We start from the raw sequence: 19,829 nt of genomic DNA, 5'->3' as shown, positions 1-19,829 counted from the left end.
TTCCAAAGGTCCTGAGTTCAGTTCCCAGCAACCACATGGTGGCTCACAACCATCTGTAATGAGGTCTGGTGCCCTCTTCTGGTCTGTAGACATACACACAGCTGTCATGTCTGGAGGCAGTGCCTCTTACGGAGAGTGTGATGTGTCTGCATCTTCAGTCATGCCTTTCCAGGGTGTGCTACATGAGTTTGCAGTGGCTCTTGGAAGATACTGGCAATGGTGATACAGTGAACATCCAGACATTCCACTGTTTTACTTTTAGAACTGAAGGAGAGCACGCAGAGTGAAAAGGCTCTGAAGGATCCCAAGCTCTTCGAAATGTCCTCTTTGTCACCTTTGCTTCAAGTACATGGGCAGCCACAAATACATAGCCAGCCATAAGTAAAGCAGGGTGGTCTTCAGGAAGCCCACTGCATTAGTGCTAATGTGACTGACTTTATAAATGTCTTAGTTTCTTGATTTTGTTACCCAAGCAGTAGAGGAGCAGGTACTGCTGCCTCTGTACCCCCATATTCACAGAAGATTAAGCAAGACTTCTCCTTGATTCTTTGCTGCCACATTTAATAACTATCAGGCAGAAGAAATCTTAGGCTTCAGTCTCTCTCTCAGAGGGCTGTTCCCAGACAGAGTGAAGGACAAGGTGTCACTGTTGCCCTTACCTTGCTGTTCCCAACACTGCTCTGGGGCCATTCCCTCTTCCTTGTCATAGGTCTGAAGGAAGTTAAAAGCACCCAAGCCATAGGTACACACAAGGAGCTTGGCTGTATCTTTCGCCCACGTAGATGGTGTTATGCGAATTGAAGTGTGATTTCTTGCTTGTGCTTTGCATTTGGATATTGTCTTTCTGGGCTCCCTGTTCCACCCACACCCCATTTCCTCATGTCCTGATTTCCTCCTTGCATCCTTGTTTTCATTTATTATTTACTTATTTTTGATCCCCTTCTCCTATTCTCATACACAATCCATTTCTTGGCTACTTTACACCTGCTGCTGCTGCTGCTGCTGCTGCTGCTGCTGCTTCCTCCTCCTCTGACTTCAGGACGGGGCCTTCTTTATGGAGTTTGTTCGCAGCCCACGCACGGCATCATCTGCCTTCTACCCTCAGGTTAGTCCAAACTCCAGCCTGTGCATGCCCATCCTGTTGGCACAAACTGGCCTTCTGTTTACCTCTGAGCAGACGAAATTGGACTGAATCTGAATTTGAGTGACAACTGATATTGAATTTGGCTTTAGGTGCCTTGGTGTTCAGAGCAGCAAAGGGGAATGGGAGATAGTTGTCTAAGAGGACAGCCTAACACACCAATGCTGAACCAGTTTTCATTGCTGCTTGTGTGGTTCACCTGATTGCCACACATCTCATTATCGCTACATTGCAGCATCTGTCCTTTTAAATTTTACAAGCATCTTGAAATGTGTATATTTAAGGATTGAACACTTATTTTTCTCCTCCTGGTACAGCCAAGATAAGTTTATAATAGTATGGCAGGGGGCCTGGAGAGATGGGTCAGAGGTTAAGAGCTCTTCCAGAGGTCCTGAGTTCAATTCCCTGCAACCACATGGTGGCTCATAACCATCTGTAAGGAGATCTGGCGCCCTCTTCTGGCATGCAGGTATGCATGCAGACAGAACACTGTATATATAATAAATAAATAAATCTTTTTTTAAAAAAAGTATGACTGGAAGTGGTAGGGAAAAAAACCAACCAGCATTTATTAATAGGCCTGAGCCTATGTCCAGGGTAATGGTGTGTGGCCCTGGACATTACATTTGTCAGATGAAAGGTTTGGGTGAGGTCACTGAGGGCCTTCCATGCCTTAAAATTCATTACTTACCACATTATCTCATTTCACCTTGTAGCATAACGTGTCAGTTAAGTAAAAGCTTTATTCAGTTTTGTATGTGGAGAAATAAAGAACAAAGAAGTTGCTTTCTAGAGTACAGAGTAGAACTGGGATTTACATTCATGACCCGCAAGGCTTGACTCAGAACCCACTCTGTAATTAGCATTAGTAATTACTGTTTTGACTGGTCTTTGGAGGCAGATAGGGCTCCCTGGTGTTTATGGAGGCTTCTAAGGATTGTATGAAATTGACTAGCTGTAGAGAACTAGCTACAGAGATCTGAGTGAACAAGGGTTATACAGAGTGGGTCTGGCTAAGAGGAGGGAGGAGTTAACGAGTCCTTATTTAGTGGAAGTCAGAAAATCAGCTCACGAAGCTCCCTCTTTGCCTGTGTTTCATAAACAGTAATCTTCGTAACAACCTGTAAAGTATTATACCCATCTTTCAGATGGGAAAAATGAGACTTAAAGACATTGTGACAAAGAACACTATACTACTGGGTGTCTGGACCACAATAATGTCCCTCGAACAGTACTAGGAAACTAAGGTTTACTTAACATTGAAATCTTGGTTTTCAAAGAATGGACATTGTCATACCTCTACAACCCTTACCTGTGACTCAAATAGCCATGTGCAGTTCCTGTCGGGACCTGAGCTCTCAACCAAGTGTCTCTCATCCGAGTGTAGAAGGTATACTGTATTTTGAATTAAAACAGACTCTGGCTGATTTCTTTAGTCTTTTACTTTCTTTTTTTCTTTAGTTTTTTTAAGATTTTTTTAATTCTATTATTTTGTGTATGAGTGTTTTGACTCAGTGTGTATCTGTGTACCACATGCATGCCTGTAAGAGGGTATTGGGGCCCCTGGAACTGGAATTGCAGATGGTTGTGAACCACTGTGTGAATGCTGGTATTTGAACTTGGGTCCTCTGTAAGAGCAACAAATGCTCTTAACCACTGAGTCAAATTTCCAGCCCATATACATTTTTTTTTAACTTTTAATTTTATTTTATGTCTATGGGTGTTGTTTTGCCTGTGTGTATGCTGTGTACTGCAAGTGTGCCCAGTGGCCTTGGAGGCCAGAAGAATGCATTGGATTTTGCAGAACTGGAGTTACCGACAGTTGTGGACTACATGAGGGTGAGAGGAATACAACCCAGATCCTTAGGAAGGACAGCAAGTGCTCCTAACCACTGAGCCGCCATCTCTTCAGTCCCAAAGTCTTTTACTTTCGACTAAGAAGACTCTTCATTGATGTATTAGACTTAGAATTTAATATAAGAAAAGTCAACAGAGTCGAATAGGTCTATTTTGTGTGGTGAAATTTACCTATAAAACAAAGGTGGACAAGTTCTACAGCTGGAAATGGTAAGTAGAGGACAATCCCATAGAGAGTGCATAGGAATGAATGTCTCTCCTGGTGCTGTAAAAATACATATAAAGTAAGCCGTGCGTGGTGGCTTACATTTGAGGCAGAAGCAGGTGGATCTCCTCTGAGTTCGAGATAGCCTGATCTATAGAGTGAGTTCTAGAGCAGCCAGAGTTATAGAGAGAGATCCTGTCTCAAAAAACAAGCAACAACAAAAAAGACATATAAGTTAAAAATTCAACTCTTGGTCTGGAAAGATGGCTCAGTGGTTAAAAGCACTGTCTGTTCTTCCAGAGGACCCAGGTTCCATTCCCAACACCCACATGACAGCTCACACCTGGCTGTAACTCCAGTTCCAGGGGACCCAACACCCTCACACATACACCAGTGAATATAAAACAAAATAAATTACATATTTTTTAAAAATTCATTTCTTACGAGAGGCAATAAGGGATCTCCCTATATGTACACACAATTAAATTGCATATCTTTGTTATTTTTATTATTATACAAACACATTTTATGTTAATTTTCCAACATACAGTGGAGAGAGACCTGCTTTCAAATCTTGGCTTCAATGCTATACCAAGGAGAGGTGCATTAGCACTGACTATACTTTAGAACTAATTATGCTTTAGAACCTAGTTCTTCATTGTAAGAGGAAATAGTAATTTATTTTTATAGTAATTTAAAATGTTATTAGTTATTTTGAATATTATAAATAACAAATGTTTTCAACAAATTATAAGGGAAAGAAATCATAATGAACATATTGTTTTGCCACTCATTAAAAACAACTGAAAATACCTATATATGGGCTGGCGAGATGGCTCAGTGGTTAGGAGCAGTGGCTGCTCTTCCAGAGCACATGGCAGCTCACAACTGTCTGTAACTCTAGTTCCAGGGAATCTGACACCCGCACACCAATGCACATGAAATAAAGTTAAATAAATTATAGAAGGAAAATACCTATATCCTTAGAAATGAGCATACTTCTAATCTTGCATATGTAAATAAACAGCATGGTGCTGGGTAGGTGATCAGTATACGGTCAGCATCAACCATTGTTAGAATTTGTGTAATTGACCCTCTACATCCACCCACAATCAATCAACTATGGATCAAAAATATTGGGGAGAAAAAATTATGTCTAATCTGAACATGTACAGACTATTCTCTAAATGGTGTAGTGTAGCAGTTGCTGTCATAGCTTTCTCTGTATTAGGTACTCTACGTCATTAGAGATGATTTAAACTCACGCACGTGTGTCCAGCCTGCAGCCCATGGGCTACCTATGCTGCAGGACAGCTATGGATAAGTTCCATCCAACACAAAATAAGAAACCTGAAGCATTAGGAGATTTTTAATTCTTTGAAATTGTGCTTTTGTAACTGTGCTGTGTGTGTCTAGAGTGTGGCTTTGAGGACGACAGTGCTGTATTGACGTGTCAGAAGGTTGACATGTGACCCATGCAGGATGACGACAGTGCTGTATTGACGTGTCAGAAGGTTGACATGTGACCCATGCAGGATGATTTGCAAAGGCTGTATGCAGATACTATGCCTTTAAAAAGACTTGATCATCCACGGGATTTGTTTGGTTTGGTTTTGGTTTTGGTTTTTCAAGACATGGTTTCTCTTTGTAGCCCAGGCTGGCCTGAAACTCGCTCTGTAGACCAGGCTGGCTTCAGACTCAGAGATCTACCCGCCTCTGTCTCTCAAGTGCTGGAATTAAAGGTGTGTGCCACCGCCTCCCAGCCATCCATGGGATTTTATTTCCGAGGGTAATGATGTCTTGGCACCAAAGGGTGACTATTAGTATTAAAGCTGAATTATGTCAATTTGATGCATATTTGTTTGTTGCTCTTTGGTAATTTCATATATGAATATAGTATATTTAGGTCATAGCCATTCATCCTCCCCTTCCCCCTTCATCCCCCTTATAACTTCATGTCAAAGTCCTTTTTTTTAAAAAACCTATCAAATCCAATTAGTGCTTCCTCCCTCCCCACATAAAAATGTGCGTAGATGAGGGAAATTCAAGAAAAGAAAAAGCATTATAGGGTAAGACCTTGTAAAGCAGCTAGAACGTTGTACTGAATTCAACTCTAAGCCTCCAGTAGCCGAAGAAGTATGGGAACCATCTTTCTAAGATTCAGAGTGGTCAGACAAAAATGACAAAGTTTTCAGGAAAACAACTTTTTCTGGTATCACACTCTGAGCAAAATGTGCATCCATGAAAGACAGACTGTGTGTAATACAGATCAGGAGTCAGGCAACCATGGGCCAAACCTGGACTACCATTTGCTTTTGTAAGTAAAATTTTAGGAAAGAGCTGTGCCTCCTCCCACCCTGCCCTCTTCTTTTTAAGACATGGTCTGACATAGCACACCCAGTCTGGCCTAGAGCTTGCTTACCATGTATCAGAGGATGGTACTGATCGATTGATCTCTTGTCTCTGCTTCCTGAGTGATGGAATTACATGTGTTCATCACCATGCCCAGCACTTTTTGGTTTTTTTTTTTTTTCCTAAGGTTTTTCGTTCACATATGGCTTCTTCAGTGTTCTTGTGAAGGGCTGAGTGTTGACAACAGAGATGTCGCTTGCAAAACCCTATGTGCTTATTATCTGGAAGATGTTTGCCAGCTCCTGATTTAGTGATGACCCCTTAGTCACACCTCTGCTCCCCAATCAACCCCATGAAAGGGACCTAGAAAGCAGGCCCTGTGAGCTACTCTTGGGTATTCAGTGCTGGGCCCAGTCTCCCTTACTTATTTAGCTTGTTCTGATTTAGTGTTAGAGCATGGTACCTGTCCTAAGCCTTCGTGGTTGTGCACAGGTGGTGAGTGGTTATTGCAGGCTGCCTCCTGCAGTACTTCCTCTGGGCGTTTATGGCGCCCATGGAAGCCTTCAGAGTTGACTTTTTCTTGTGTTGTTTTGCTTTGCTTTTTAAGTCATTGAGCCTTGCTTGCAAGAAAGCACAGTGGTTCTTTTGGAGCCAGAGCATTTTTTTTAATGTCCTGGGACAGCTGGTAATATCTAGAAGTATTTTTGACACATCCATGGCTAGTATTATGGCATCTAACATGGGAGTGGGGCTGCTGCTCAGCATCCTACAACGCGCAGGGCACCCTATGACAAAGACTCGTTTGATCCCAAGAGACAGTAGTACTGAGATTTTGACAAGCTCTGTTTTGGAAACAACAATATTTATATCATCTAACAAGATATCTGATAATACAAGGCTCTGTCTGAAGGATGTATTCAAGAACTGTCAGTTAAGGCTTTTATTCTGTTTTAGAAGTGCTCTGAAAGGGGTAGCCATTCTTTGTAAACATTTATCTTTGCAGCAGGGATTTTAGGTGAGTGGGGCCTGCACTTAGGACCCTTAGAGGATATGAGGCAGATAAACTACTTTCCTGAACAGTTCCCTCAGCAGGCTCAGTGAAATTTACCACTTGGGGGCTGGGGTGGGACTAATCAGGAAACTGTGAGGGATCAGCATTTTAAGGTGGAACACCCACTGAGATGGGGTTTTAGCCAGTGAGATAAGAAGCCACAGGACAACAGAACTCACAGTGCTATACAGATAAGGTTATTTGATTGGAAGGGTAGACTTGGTGAACAGTTGGTGTTGTGTTGAGATCACAAGTCAGCTATATGTTCCGTAGAGTTCACAGCGTGATAGCACAGAGATGTTCAAGATTTCAGAGTAGCAGGGTAGCAAGGTTGGAACTGTTTTTTAGGAAGATGCAAATGGGAGTGGCTCATAGGTGGTTTTCAGGAAAAGGGCTGCTTTTGTGGTGCCAGTTAGGATCCTGTCCAGCCTTCTCAGATGGAGGGGGAAACAAGGGGAGGACAGAGGATCAGGCCTCTCTCAGGATGAAGCTAGAGGAGAGACTTTTCAGATGCCTCTGAGGTTTGAACCTGGGCTGTCAGAAAGCTGAATGCACCACTGACAGATCCAGGAAAGGGGTGGGAAGGCTGAGTCATCATGGATGGAAGGTCCCTCCTAGGATGCCAATCCATTTTCCTTTCCCAAATTTCTTTTTTCCTCCTCTCAGTCTTCTTGGGGGTGATTTTGACTTCTATGGTTTGACAGGGTCTCATTGTGTAGCTCTGGCTGACCTAGAGCTCTGTGTAGATCAGGCTGGCCTCAAACTCAGAGATCCGCCTGCCAACAATGCTGGGATTAAAGGGGCGCACTGCTTTGCCTAGCCTTCTGTGTTCTTTTTATGGGGAATTTCCTTTGGTGTCTGTCAGTTTTTTGGGTTGAATCTGGTACTGAAGTTGTTGCTTTGGTTTTAGGATTATTGTGATTGCCTGGCCTCTGTCTGTCTTGGTTTAGAGGGTGTAAATCCTTAATTTCTCTGACAAGGCAATGCACCAGGACTGGGTTTGGTCCCTACACTCCTTTGACTCTCCCAACAGGGACCAATGGGGACTGAGAATGGGAGGAGTGGAACAAACCATATGTGTAAATAGCTTTTTGTGTGTGTGTGTGTGTGTGTGTGTGTGTGTGTAAATAGCTTTAATGTATGTGAATGAATATCTATCTAATGTCTGTTGACTTAATAAACCGGGATAGTTTATTTACTGTTCCTTTGATTAATTTTAGATCTATCTGCTAATTTTTTACCCTTTTGCAGGCATCTGTGGACCAAACAGCTGCTCTGGTATTGGACGGTGCCAGTTTGGGGGTCAGCACATGCCAGTCCGTGGATAGAGGTAGCAACCAGACCCTTGGGAACTCCCAGAACATAGGAGAACAGGCCTTTCCCTCTACAAACTCTGACTGCAGGTGAGCTTCAGAATGACAAACTGACGGTACTGTTGGTTGGGGAAAGTTCAACCAAGAGCACAGTCGTTGTGAGTCCAGAGCTCTGGGTCACCTTCTAGCTGCCACAGGTAATATGTGGGACCCTGAAGGAGTCAGTCTTCACAGCCAAGTGGCAAAGCGGGAGATCTGTGTTCTCTCAGCGATGCAGAAAGTGTCAGGCATGATGTCAGTCCTAGTCATGATGGTCATGATGGTGCCCAAAGCATGGCGCTTTGCACTGGATGGCACGCAATCAGCAAGGAAGTGCACTATCACTGGATGAGGCACACATTGTGGGTAAACGAGGCCTTTCTCTTCCTGTTCCTAAGAATCCATAGGAGAAGAGTACTGCCTGTTCCTCATTTGCTTAGTAAATGTCCTGGCTTTTTTTTTAAAGTCTTTATTATGTAGCTCTGGCTGTCTAGAACTCACTCACTATGTAGACCAGGCTGACCTCAAATTCCACACACACACACACACACACACAGTGATTTTTTTTTAAAGGTAAAAGTATTTTTTAAATTTTTAATCAGGATCTAGGCATGTAGTGCACACCTTTAGTTTCAGGACTTAGAAGGCAGAGGTTTGTGAATCTCTGAGTTCAAAGGCCAGCCTAGTCTACATTGTGAGTTTCAGGATAGCCTGGGCTATACAGAGAAATTCTGTCTTGAGATCCTCCTCCACCCTACACTTTTCTTTTCAGTCAAGGTCTTGGGGGATACACCTCATTTGGTAGAGTGCTTTCCTAGCACGCATGAAGCTCTGAGTTCTAGCCCCTCTGCTCTTAAACTAGGCATGGTGTCACATAGCTATAATTCCTGCACTTGTCAAACCAAAGCAGGAGGGGCAGTTCAAGATCTTTCTCGGCTACATAGTGCATTTGAGGTCAACGTAGGGTGTATGAGACTTGTCTCAGGGGAAAAAATGAAAAAAAAAAACACAACAAAAAAGACACCCTCCCACAGGATAATTGTACATTACCTAGGTTTTGATGCCATTGTCAGTTTTGAGAAACATTCTTACTTGGCTATGGGTGGCAGGTCTACTTAATCTGTTCTTCGTGGCTCACTGTACTGACTGAGCAGACTTAGCTATATGATCTAAGAAACTTGACTTTTACACCGCTTTCACTGAGAGCGGCAATCTCTGATTTTCTTTATGCCGTAAGCTCTGGACTGCTTCTGCCTCCACTGCATCCACCTCTGAGTGTTCATTCTGGCCAGGAGGTGATGCTTGCTCAGTCCTGACTTTCTGCTCTACCTCTCTCCCGGCTGCCTTTAGTCCTGGCCATGCAGGAGATTGGAGCGGCTGCTCAGTGTGCGTGAGGAGAGTATAGCCGTGTGCTCAGGAGGGTAGAGAGGGAGGCTTTTGTCTGCTTGTAGAAGAAAGAGGGCCTGGAGTGTAGGCTAGCAGGACCCCTGACCGAAAGTGATACTGTGTATACTCCTTGTCATGGTAGGAACTTAGTAGCAGTGGCTGCATTGGGAGAAGCTGAGTTCCCTGCCTTTGAAGGTGTTCACAAATGGAAGGCCTTCTCTTGACTAGACACTTGAACTCAGATGTAGGATTTGAAGGAAATTCTCTTCAAAGGCCTTTGAAGGCTTTTTCTAACCCTGAGATTTTGGTTTTAGGTTTTTATTGTCATGCTGGGGATTAACACAGGGGCTGAGAATCTGAAATGCTACCTTGAGTCCTGAACCCCCTGCCTCCCAAAATAAGCATCCAGAAGACTGAGGAAGAGAAGAAAGGGAGAAGTTTGAGGAGTTTCTGATTGAGACCCAGAACTAACGAGTTAGGTTGGTGGGGCCACTCAGCTGCTGAATATTAATCTCTTACCTCCCCTCCCCCATTGATATAATAGGTCTTCCCACGTAGCCCAAGTTGATCTCAAACTCATGATTCTCCCAACCCAACCTCTGGAATGCTGGGATTATAGGCAGGCGCCACCACAGCTGGCTTGCGCATGTTTAAGCACTGTCACACCGTCAAGGCAGAACTTGGGCAGCAGATGGTGCAAAGAGCAGGACTTTGGGAATGTGACTCACTTGAATGAAATCTGGATTCCGATGCTTCCCAACTCTTGGACCTTCGCTAGTTCATTTAGCTAATCTGACTTGCTTTAGTGTTGACTACACTTTAGGCACCACGTATATCATGCTTGTGCCTTGTTTTACATAGCCCCACACTATCCTGAAAGACATGAACAACACTGTCCCTGTTTTCAGGTAAAGAAATAAAAATCAAGAAAATCCAGGGGTCCTACAGCTGATTAGTGATAATTCTTAGGTTCTTTTCTGTAAGTTCTCAACTAAATTATCATGCAGCAGCTCTTTGATTGGCCTAGGCTAAGTAACATGTGAGAGAGGCTGCAGGCAGAATCAGAGCAGCCTAAGTCTTCTAGGAAGCAGTGTTACTGCAGGTAAAGATGTCTCTGCTAGGAGCTGTCGTGCTCTTCAGAAGACATGAGCTGAGTCCCAGTACCCAGATTAGGTGGCCCAGGGCTGCCTGTAACTCAGTTTCAGGGGATCCAGAGTCTTCCTCTGACTTCCACAGGCAAGAATATAAATAAAAGAATAAAAACGAAAGAGAAATGTGATTGAGAGGGAGATGCTTTTTTTTTAAAAGGGTGCTGTGTTTAGATACAAAATCACTTTTGCCTTTTTAAAATGTGTATACATACTTTGGAAATAGGAATGCATTGTGAACTAGCCCTTGGATATAACAATCCAGAATTTTCCCTGACTGTCTTCAGTTTCAATACTGTCCTGGTATCTGACTCCAGAAGAAGCAGAGGTAATGTGGGCTGGTTTCGCATAGAGGACGAATACTTGTTCACCACAGCCCACAGCACTGAAACTAAAACCCACTCTTGTTGCTTGGTTACATTCTGTGTCACAGCTCTCAGCCGCATGCAGCAAGCTCTCTGACATCATCCTCTACCCTGGTGGAGATTCTGGAAGCCATGAAGCATCCCTCGTAAGTGACTAGGCACATTTATGAAGCAAGGACAGAAGGTACCTGAGGGAAGGGTTGCCATGATGGTGTGGGTGGGCAGATTTACACCTTACTCTGCCACTCACCATCTGTGAGATTTGGACAAGTCACCTGACCTCCCTGAGCCTCTGCGACCTTGGTTATACAATGAGATTTTGTTTGGTTGGTTTTTGTTTTTGTTTTTCAAGACAGGGTTTACTCTGTGAAACAGCCCTGGCTGTCCTGGAGATCGCTCTGTAGACCAGACTGCTCTCAAACTCAACAGAGGTCTGCCTGTGTCTGCCTCCCCAGTGCTGGGATTAAAGGTGTAAAATGAGATTTTTTTTTTAAAGTTACATGCTATGTACTAACTTGTGAGGAGCTGGTAGACCTGTATGCCACAGTATATATGAAAGTCAGAGGATAACTTGCAGAAACTGATCCTCTCCTTCCAGATGTGGCTACCGGAAATTGAACTTAAATTGTCAGGTTTGGTGGCAGGCACCTTTATGTGCTGAGCATTTTGCCAGTCCTTACCATGAGGTTTTACACACACATGATTAATGAAATGATTAAATTCTTACATGAAGTACCTAGTATAATGCCTGACAGATGAAGCTCTTTTATCCTGTCATGGAGATTTCCCTCAGCCTTCCTAGGCTGAGTCCTATGGAGAATCCTCCCTTCAGACAGTGCATGCTCTTGTGGAGAGCCCTTACGTCTCATCTTTTCTTTTTCCTTATTGCTGCTGGGCACATATTTTCTGCTCGCTCATGGAATTCAGGACAGGAGTCCAGCTGCTCTCTGAGCAGAAAGGCCTTGCACCATGCTGCTTCATCAGTGCTGAGGTGGTGCACTGGCTGATGAACAATGTGGAGGGGGTCCAGACGCAGGCGATGGCCATCGACATCATGCAGGTGAGACAGCGGGGAGGGCTCGTCTGCCCAGATCATTGTGATGAGGGTCTGTCACGGAAGTATTTAGCCACGACGGTAAAGAGGCTTTCAAGTTGGGCTGAGGCTGTCTGAGCTGATGAAAGGACAAGTCTTGCAGAAGAGAAGTAAGTAAGTAAGGTCTCCTTCCCTTGAAGACCTTAGGGTTAGCCGTGGTAGCACTGAGGAAGTGGAGGCAGGAGGATCATAAGCTAGAAGCCATCCTAGTCTACATGGTGAGACTCTTGTCTTAGAAATGTATAAACAGGTCACATGCGTGCACGCATACTTTGACTTTAAAATCTGCCAGGATTTATTGTCTGCACTGACAAATTTTGGACAGAGTCTGTATGTTCTTGTCCCTCAGATAAATATCTATGAAGGACTTCTTTCCTTTCTTTTTTCTTCCTTTCTTCCTTCCTTCTTCACTCCCTCCTTCCCTCCCTCGCTGCCTCCCTCACTTTCTCTCTCTGTCTCTCTGTCTGTTTCTCTCTCTCTCTCTCTCTCTATATATATATATATATATATATATATATATGTATGTGTATATATGTATGTATGTATATATATATGTATGTATGTGTATATATGTATGTGTATATACATATATACACATACATACATATTGTTTTTTCGAGACAGGGTTTTTCTGTAGCTTTGGAGCCTGTCCTGGAACCCACTCTGTAGACCAGGCTGACCTCAAACTCACAGAGATCCGCCTGCCTCTGCCTCTGCCTCCCAAGTGCTGGAATTAAAGGCGTGCTCCCCAGCCCCAAGCCCAATTTTGTCCTGATTATGCCTGTGTGTCCAAGTCCCAAGGTTGAATTCCAAGTGTGCGTCAGAGGCTTCTTCACATAGTAAGTAGTACAAGGCACCAGACTTAGGAGTCACTTCATCTCATGTGTTTTGTGCCTGGATGGGTCCCCCCTGTGCTCATTTCCATTTACACATGGTAGACACTTAGGATATTATTGCCAAGTTCAACTCACTGTTGAGTGAACTATGCAGAGGAATGAATTAGGTCAGGTTGACTGAGCTGGTTCAAGGTTTCCTGTCCATACTGAGGTTTATAGTAGAAAGCCAGATAGTTTGTTGACCAGCTGTCTTGTCATCACTGCACTGGAAATTTAATAACTATTTGAATAAGAATGTGGCTGTTGTTTCGCTCTTTATAGGTCTTGACATGCTATTTTACATAGCTTTTCCCTGGAAACCCCGTCTCCTTGAGAATATAATCTTCTTATTGATAAAGTGAAATGCTACTATGCCAGTTTAAGTGAACTGAGCTGGAGGTACATATACCAACATGGGTAAATGTCAGAAGTACATATACCAACATGGGTAAATGTCAGAAGCACGCTATCGATAACAAGTTGGTAAAAATACAAGGATTATTTAAATTTAAAATACTATAAAACACCTCATTCTCATGTCAACACATATCTATGTAAAACCTTTTTTAAAATATTTAGACACATAAAATAAAGTAACAATAATATAAAATAAACAAATCTTGGGACTCAAGAGAGAGATGGCTCATTGGTTCAGAGTTCTTGTTGCTCTTCCAGAGGACCAAAATTTGGTTCTCAGCATCCACATCAGGGGGCTTGCAACCACCAATGACTCCAGCTCGAGAGGATCCAATACATATAAATAAATCTTTAAAACAAATAAAACAGAAAAACTTAAATATTAAAAAACATGCTTGAGAATATTGCCTGTATTAGTTCCATTGTGTATACATACCACATTTCTTTATGCAGTTCTCTATTGGTGGACACTTAATGTGTCTTTAACTCAGCTTCTGTGAATGGCGCTGCAGTAATCATTGCTGTGCAGGTGCTGTGCTGTGCTATGCTGTGCTATGCTGTGCTGCCTTGGAGTCCTTTGGGTAAATCTCCACAAGTGGTATAGCTGGGTTATATGGTGGACCCTTCATATGGATTTTCACAGTGGCTGGAGTAGCTTTTGTTCTCCCGGCAGTGTATAGGGTCCCCTTTGCCCTCATATTTGTCAGCGTTTGTTACTTGTTTTATCAATTTTTAATCTGTGTTTTGTGTGTGTGTGTATGAGTTAATAAATGTATGTGTGCCACATGTGTGCAGATGCCAGAAGAGGGTGTCACGTCTGGAATTGGGGTTACAGGTAGTTGTGAACTGCCATGTGGGTGCTGGGATTCAAACCCAGGTCTTCTGCAAAAGCCACCTTAACCACTAAGCCATCTTTAGAGAACCATTGCCTGTTTTTCCTTATACTTGTGATTTTTTTCTTAAGATTTCTTTCTTCTCTGTGTGTCTGTGTCTGTAGGCAGATGTATGCAGGTCCTCACAGAGGCCAGAAGAGGGTGTTAGGTCACCTGGAGCTTGTAGCCACCCGACATGAGTGCTAGGGCTGAGCGTGGGTCTCTTCAGCTCATTACCTCCTGCCTCTGCCTTCCCAAACACTGGGTGGCAGGGGCGTGCACCAGGCATGCTCACCGGGCAAGGCAGACTCCATGCATAGTTTTTGTTTGTTTTCAATACGGAACATTTTATGTGTCTGGGTATTTTCCTCACTATTTGCACCTAGTGTCTGTGGAGGCCAGAAGAGGAAGTCAGATCCCCTGCAGCTGGAGTCACAGGCAGTTGTGAGCTGCCACGCAGGTGCTGGGAACCGAACCCAGTCTTCTGAAAAAGCAGCCACTTAACCATTCTCTTTGTTTTGGTTTGGTTTTGGTGGGTTTTTTTTTTGTTTGTTTGTTTGTTTGTTTTGTTTTGTTTTCTTTTTGTTTATCGAGATAGGGTTTCTCTGTGGCTTTGGAGCCTGTCCTGGAACTAGCTCTTGTAGACCAGGCTGGCCTCGAACTCACAGAGATCCGCCTGCCTCTGCCTCCCGAGTGCTGGGATTAAAGGCGTGTGCCACCACCGCCCGGCTACACTTAATCATTCTTAACAAGAGCCGTTGGTCTCTCCAGCCACTCACCACATAGTTTTAATTCATATTTCTCTAAACATCTTTTGACATTTATTGGCCATTTGGTATTTCATTTTTTGAGAATTTCATTATTCCATTTATTGATGGGGTTGTTTTATTTGTTGTTGTGTATTTTTTACCTTTAGTTCCTTATAAATTTTAGACGTTAGTTCTCAGTCGGATGTGTGACGACAGAGGCTTTCTTCTGTCTGTGAGCCGCCCTTCACTGACTGTCCTTTGCTGTGCAGAGCTTTCTAGTGTTGTTTGTAGTTTCATGAGGTCTAGTGTCAGTTATTGGCATTATCTACTGAGTCTGTTTCAGGAAGTCCTCACCTATGCCTGGATCTTAGGTATTTTCCATGCCTTTTCCTCTAAGAGTTTCAGAATTCCAAGTCTGGGTTTAAAGCTCTTGACCCATTGAGAGTTTTGTATAGAGTGAGATAGGAATCTACATGAGGAGATACAATTGTCCTGCACTATTTGTTGAAGACTCTCTTCAGTGCGGTTTTGTTTGTTTATTTTGCCATCTTTGCAAAAATCAAGTGACTATAACTGCTTATATCTGGACCCTTGATTGTATTCCACCGATCGGTGTTTTCTTGAGCCAGGGAGGTATTACAGTATAACTTGAAGCCAGATATGGGGATCCCTGTAGCATTATTCTTTTTGCTCAGGATTACATTGACTGTGCTTCCATATTTCCTAATTCTGTGAAGAATCTCATTGCATTGAGTCTGTAGATTGCTTTTGGTAAGGTATGCACTTTTCATATTAATTCTTATAATCCATGAGCAAAAGATTAAAATTTATAAAAAGAATTTGGTGACATCTTTCCTTTTCTGTTTTTAGGAATGGTTTAAGACTCACTGGTGGTGGTGGTGGCGCACGCCTTTAATCCCAGCACTCAGGAGGCAGAGGCAGGCAGATCTCTGTGAGTTCAAGGCCAGCCTGGTCTACAAGAGCTAGTTCCAGACAGGCTCCAAAGCTACACAGAAACCCTGTCTCGAAAAGGGGGAGGGGAAACAGGTGCACTGGTATTAGTACCAGTTCAAAGGTCTGGTAGATCATCATCCTCCCGCCTCCACCTTCCCAGTGGGATTTTAGGGTGTGTACCACAATTTATTTTCCCTTAGGTGTCTCGGGAGACATTCCCTCAGATGAAGAGGAACAGACTGCCTAGCAGAATGTTAAATTTATTGAAGTTAGATGTTTATCTACTTGGAGTTTTTCTCTACTTTCTGTATGTTTGAAATGTTTGATGAAATACATTAGTTAATAACTTGGAACAGGTTCATTTTCATATAGCACATTCTCAATGTCTAATGGGGACCAGCGGTGTGATCTCAGTTCTCCTGTCACTGCCTTGACTGCTGTGCACAAGCAAGGGTTGCCTCTTTGAGATGTTACCTGTAGGAATTTCAGGTTTTCCTTGTCTCTCCTAGAAAATGCTGGAAGAGCAGCTCATAACACATGCATCTGGTGAAGCCTGGCGGACCTTCATCTATGGCTTCTATTTCTACAAGATAGTAATGGACAAAGAGCCCGATCGAGGTCAGAGCCAAAGCACATGCAGGGGCGAGTACTTTTCCTAATCTCTCACATTTCCATGCATCTTGAGCTCCATGTGTGGCTTTGTGTTTTAAGTTGACACTCTGACAGCCTCTTTCAGCATCTGTACACATTTAAGCATGACTGAATGACAATGTTGTTTATTTTAAAAGATGGTTTATTTGGGTATTTGAGAGAGAGAGAGAGAGAGAGAGAGAGAGAGAGAGAGAGAGAGAGAGAGAGAGAATTCAGGTACCTTCGGAGGCTAGAGGTGTTGGATCTTCCTGGAGCTGGGGTTGTAGACGGTTGGATGACCTCTGATTTGGATGCTGGGAACCTTAGTCTTCTCTAAGAGCAGCATGCACTCTTAACCACACAACCGTCTCTCTAGTCCAAACAATGTTTTTATTGAGGACAGTGTTGGTGGAAAATAAACCTAAAAGAGGCCAAGGTAGGGGCCGGAGAGATGGCTCAGAGGTTAAGAGCTCTGACTGCTTTTCCAGACAGAGGTCCTGAGTTCAATTCCCAGCAGCCACATGGTTGCTCACAGCCATCTGTAATGAGATCTGGTGCCTTCTTCTGGCCAGCAAGCATATAGGCAGAACACTGCATACATAATAAATAAATAGATAGATAGATAGATAGATAGATAGATAGATAGATAGATAGATAGATATGTTTAAAAATATTTTTTAAGTCGGGCGTTGGTGGCGCACGCCTTTAATCCCAGCACTCGGAGGCAGAGGCAGGCGGATCTCTGAGTTCGAGGCCAGCCTGGTCTACAAGAGCTAGTTCCAGGACAGGCTCTAGAAACTACAGGGAAACCCTGTCTCAAAAAACCAAAAAAAAAAAAAAAAAAAAAAAAAAAAAAAAATTTAAAAAGAGGCCAAGGTACTTTTTTGTTTTTTTTTCTTTTTTTGTTTATTGTGTTTTGTTTTGTTTTTTTTTTTTCCCAAAACAGGTCTTCTCTGTGTAACAGCCCTGGCTGTCCTGAAACTGGCCAGGTCCAGGTTGACCTTGAACTCAAGTAGATCTGCCTACTTCTGCCTCCCAAGTTCTGGGATTAAAGGCGTGGCCACCGCTGCCCAGCCCAAAAAGAGAGAGAGAGAGAGAGAGAGAGAGAGAGAGAGAGAGAGAGAGAGAGAGAGAGAGAGAGAGAGAGAGAGAGACAGAGTTTCTCTGTGTAGCTTTGGAGCCTGTTCTGGAATTCTCTCTGTAGGTCAGGCTGTCCTGAACTCACAGAGATTCGCCTGCCTCTGCCTCCAAGTGCTGGCGTGCCACCACTGCCCAGCACAATTTTGTATGGGTCCTATGTTGGTGCCATAACTTGCACCTTGCCTCCATTCTTCTGAGTTGGCTTTGATGACAGTGTGATGGGCTCCAATAGTACTTTATACTTACTGGGCCTTTAAGAAGACTACTAAGTCTACCTTGTTTTCCAAGACATGTTTTAAATAGTCATTCTTTGGCATGGTTTCACATATACCCTCATATTACTTTTAATGATTTACTTTTCTTTGTGTGTGTGTATGGTGTGTGTGTTTATATGTGTACCCCATATGTGAGAAGGTGCCAGCAGAGACCAAAAGAAGGTGTTAGATCCCCTGGAGCTAGAGTTACAGGCAGTTGTGAGCCACCATGTAGATGCTGGGAACTGAACCCAGGTCCTCTGCAAGAACAGCCAGTGCTCTGAGCCACTAATCCATCTCTCTCGCCTCTTCCCTTATATTCTTTAAATCATCCCCAAATTATTTATAACAACTGATAGTAAGACACTGCTGTATTGTACTATATTTTTCAAGAAGCAAGAAAATTTTTGGTCATATTCAGTATAAATACTCTCCTGCCCCCCTGAAATAGTTTCGTGTATGTGATCGAGTCTGTAGCTGTATATATAGGACATGAGTTCAGGAAGCTAACTGCATGTGTTTGCCTGTTTACTGTGGTTCGGGGATCGAACTCAAGGCCTCTGCACATTAGGCAAACATTCTGCTACTTAGCAACACTGTAATTCCATCCCTTTTTTAATGAAAAAAGGGAATTCTCCAATGGGGAGTAATTTCTAACATAATTTCTGGCTGCCATGGCTCTGGAGGCACCAAGGATTCAAAGCAGCCTTCATAGTGTGTGAATTTCAGATGCTTGGGGACTGGTCGGAAGAGACTGCCACATTGTGGTAAATCACTTCTTCATCTCTGGGTCCATACATGATATGGTATAGTCAGTGACATTCATTGTGTACTTTTGTTAATTTAGTATCGATTTTTACCTTCTATTAGAAAAAAGAAAGCTAAAAACCCACAACTTTTTAATTCCTGAAATATTATAAAACTGATAAGATTTTTTAAACTGAATTAAATCTTATATAATATAAAATTAGCCTGCATAACAAAAGCCATTCATAGTATTGTGAACCACCACCTCTTTCTTGTTAGCTTTTACTGCCCAACTCCTCCCTTTCAAACACTCCCTGAACAAGCACTTACAGGTTTTGTGTCTACAAATGTCATGTGTGTGGAGACATAATAGATAGGCTTTATACCGCTTCCTTTCACTTTGCATAGTGTTTTATGGTCTATCTGTATTGCGCCATGTGTCAGTCAGAAAAGCAGCATTGTGACAGGAGATCCTTTACTTCCCCTGCTTTTTCCCAGTGGCTATGCAGCAGCCCACTGCTCCCTGGCACACAACAGGAGTGGACGACTTTGCCAGCTTCCAGCGCAAGTGGTTTGAGGTGGCCTTTGTGGCCGAAGAGCTTGTGCATTCTGAGATTCCTGCCTTCCTCCTGCCCTGGCTACCCAGCCGGCCAGCCTCTTACGCAAGCAGGCACAGCTCCTTCAGCCGAAGTTTTGGAGGACGGAGCCAGGCAGCTGCACTGTTGGGTAAGTTCTCGACCTAGTTAGAGTCTGGGAATAGCAGGTGGTTGGGGAAGGGAAGTCACTAGCCATCTAGCATGTACAAGGACCTACTTAGAACCACCAGAAAATTGTTTATTTGAGAGAGGGTCTTACTGTGCGGTCCTCACTGGCCTGTTCACTTGCCTCTGCTGGATTTAAAGCAGAGGCTCTTAACCTGTGGGTTGTGACCCCTTTCATAGGGGTCACCTAAGACCACCAGGAAACACAGATACTTACATTAAGATTCATAACAGCAGCAAAATGACAGTTAGGAAGCAGTGACAAAGCTAGTTTATGGTGGGGTCAGCACAGCATGAGGAGACGTATGGTTTAAAGGCAGGCACCACCATGCGTGCAAGAAAAGAATAGGTTTTTAAGTAAAAAACAAGAGTAAATTAAGGTATCTTATGACTGGGTGTGGTGGGCTTGCTTTTAATCCTAGTACTTGGGAAACAGAGGCAGGAGGATCTCTGTGAGTTCAAGGACAGCCAGGACTGAAA

At 43.3% G+C, this 19,829-nt stretch overlaps 1 protein-coding gene across 6 annotated transcripts in view; it reads left to right on the top strand.

Moving 5' to 3' along the window:
• The window catches only part of Depdc5 (DEP domain containing 5, GATOR1 subcomplex subunit), a 115,056-nt gene that overhangs the window by 84,936 nt on the left and 10,291 nt on the right, over window positions 1-19,829 (top strand). For all 6 annotated transcript variants that reach the window (XM_038325299.1, XM_038325291.1, XM_038325323.1 and 3 more), the window contains exons 33-37: window positions 7,858-8,009; window positions 10,926-11,003; window positions 11,785-11,917; window positions 16,327-16,435; window positions 19,087-19,314. In XM_038325299.1, the coding sequence (XP_038181227.1) occupies window positions 7,858-8,009; window positions 10,926-11,003; window positions 11,785-11,917; window positions 16,327-16,435; window positions 19,087-19,314 (700 nt within the window). The remainder of the gene's footprint in view (window positions 1-7,857; window positions 8,010-10,925; window positions 11,004-11,784; window positions 11,918-16,326; window positions 16,436-19,086; window positions 19,315-19,829) is intronic.

Source organism: Arvicola amphibius, chromosome 1 (assembly GCF_903992535.2).
Source record: "Arvicola amphibius chromosome 1, mArvAmp1.2, whole genome shotgun sequence".
NCBI lineage: Eukaryota > Metazoa > Chordata > Mammalia > Rodentia > Cricetidae > Arvicola > Arvicola amphibius.
Note: the sequence above shows the minus strand (reverse complement) of the source record. Positions and strands in the feature narration are given on the sequence as shown.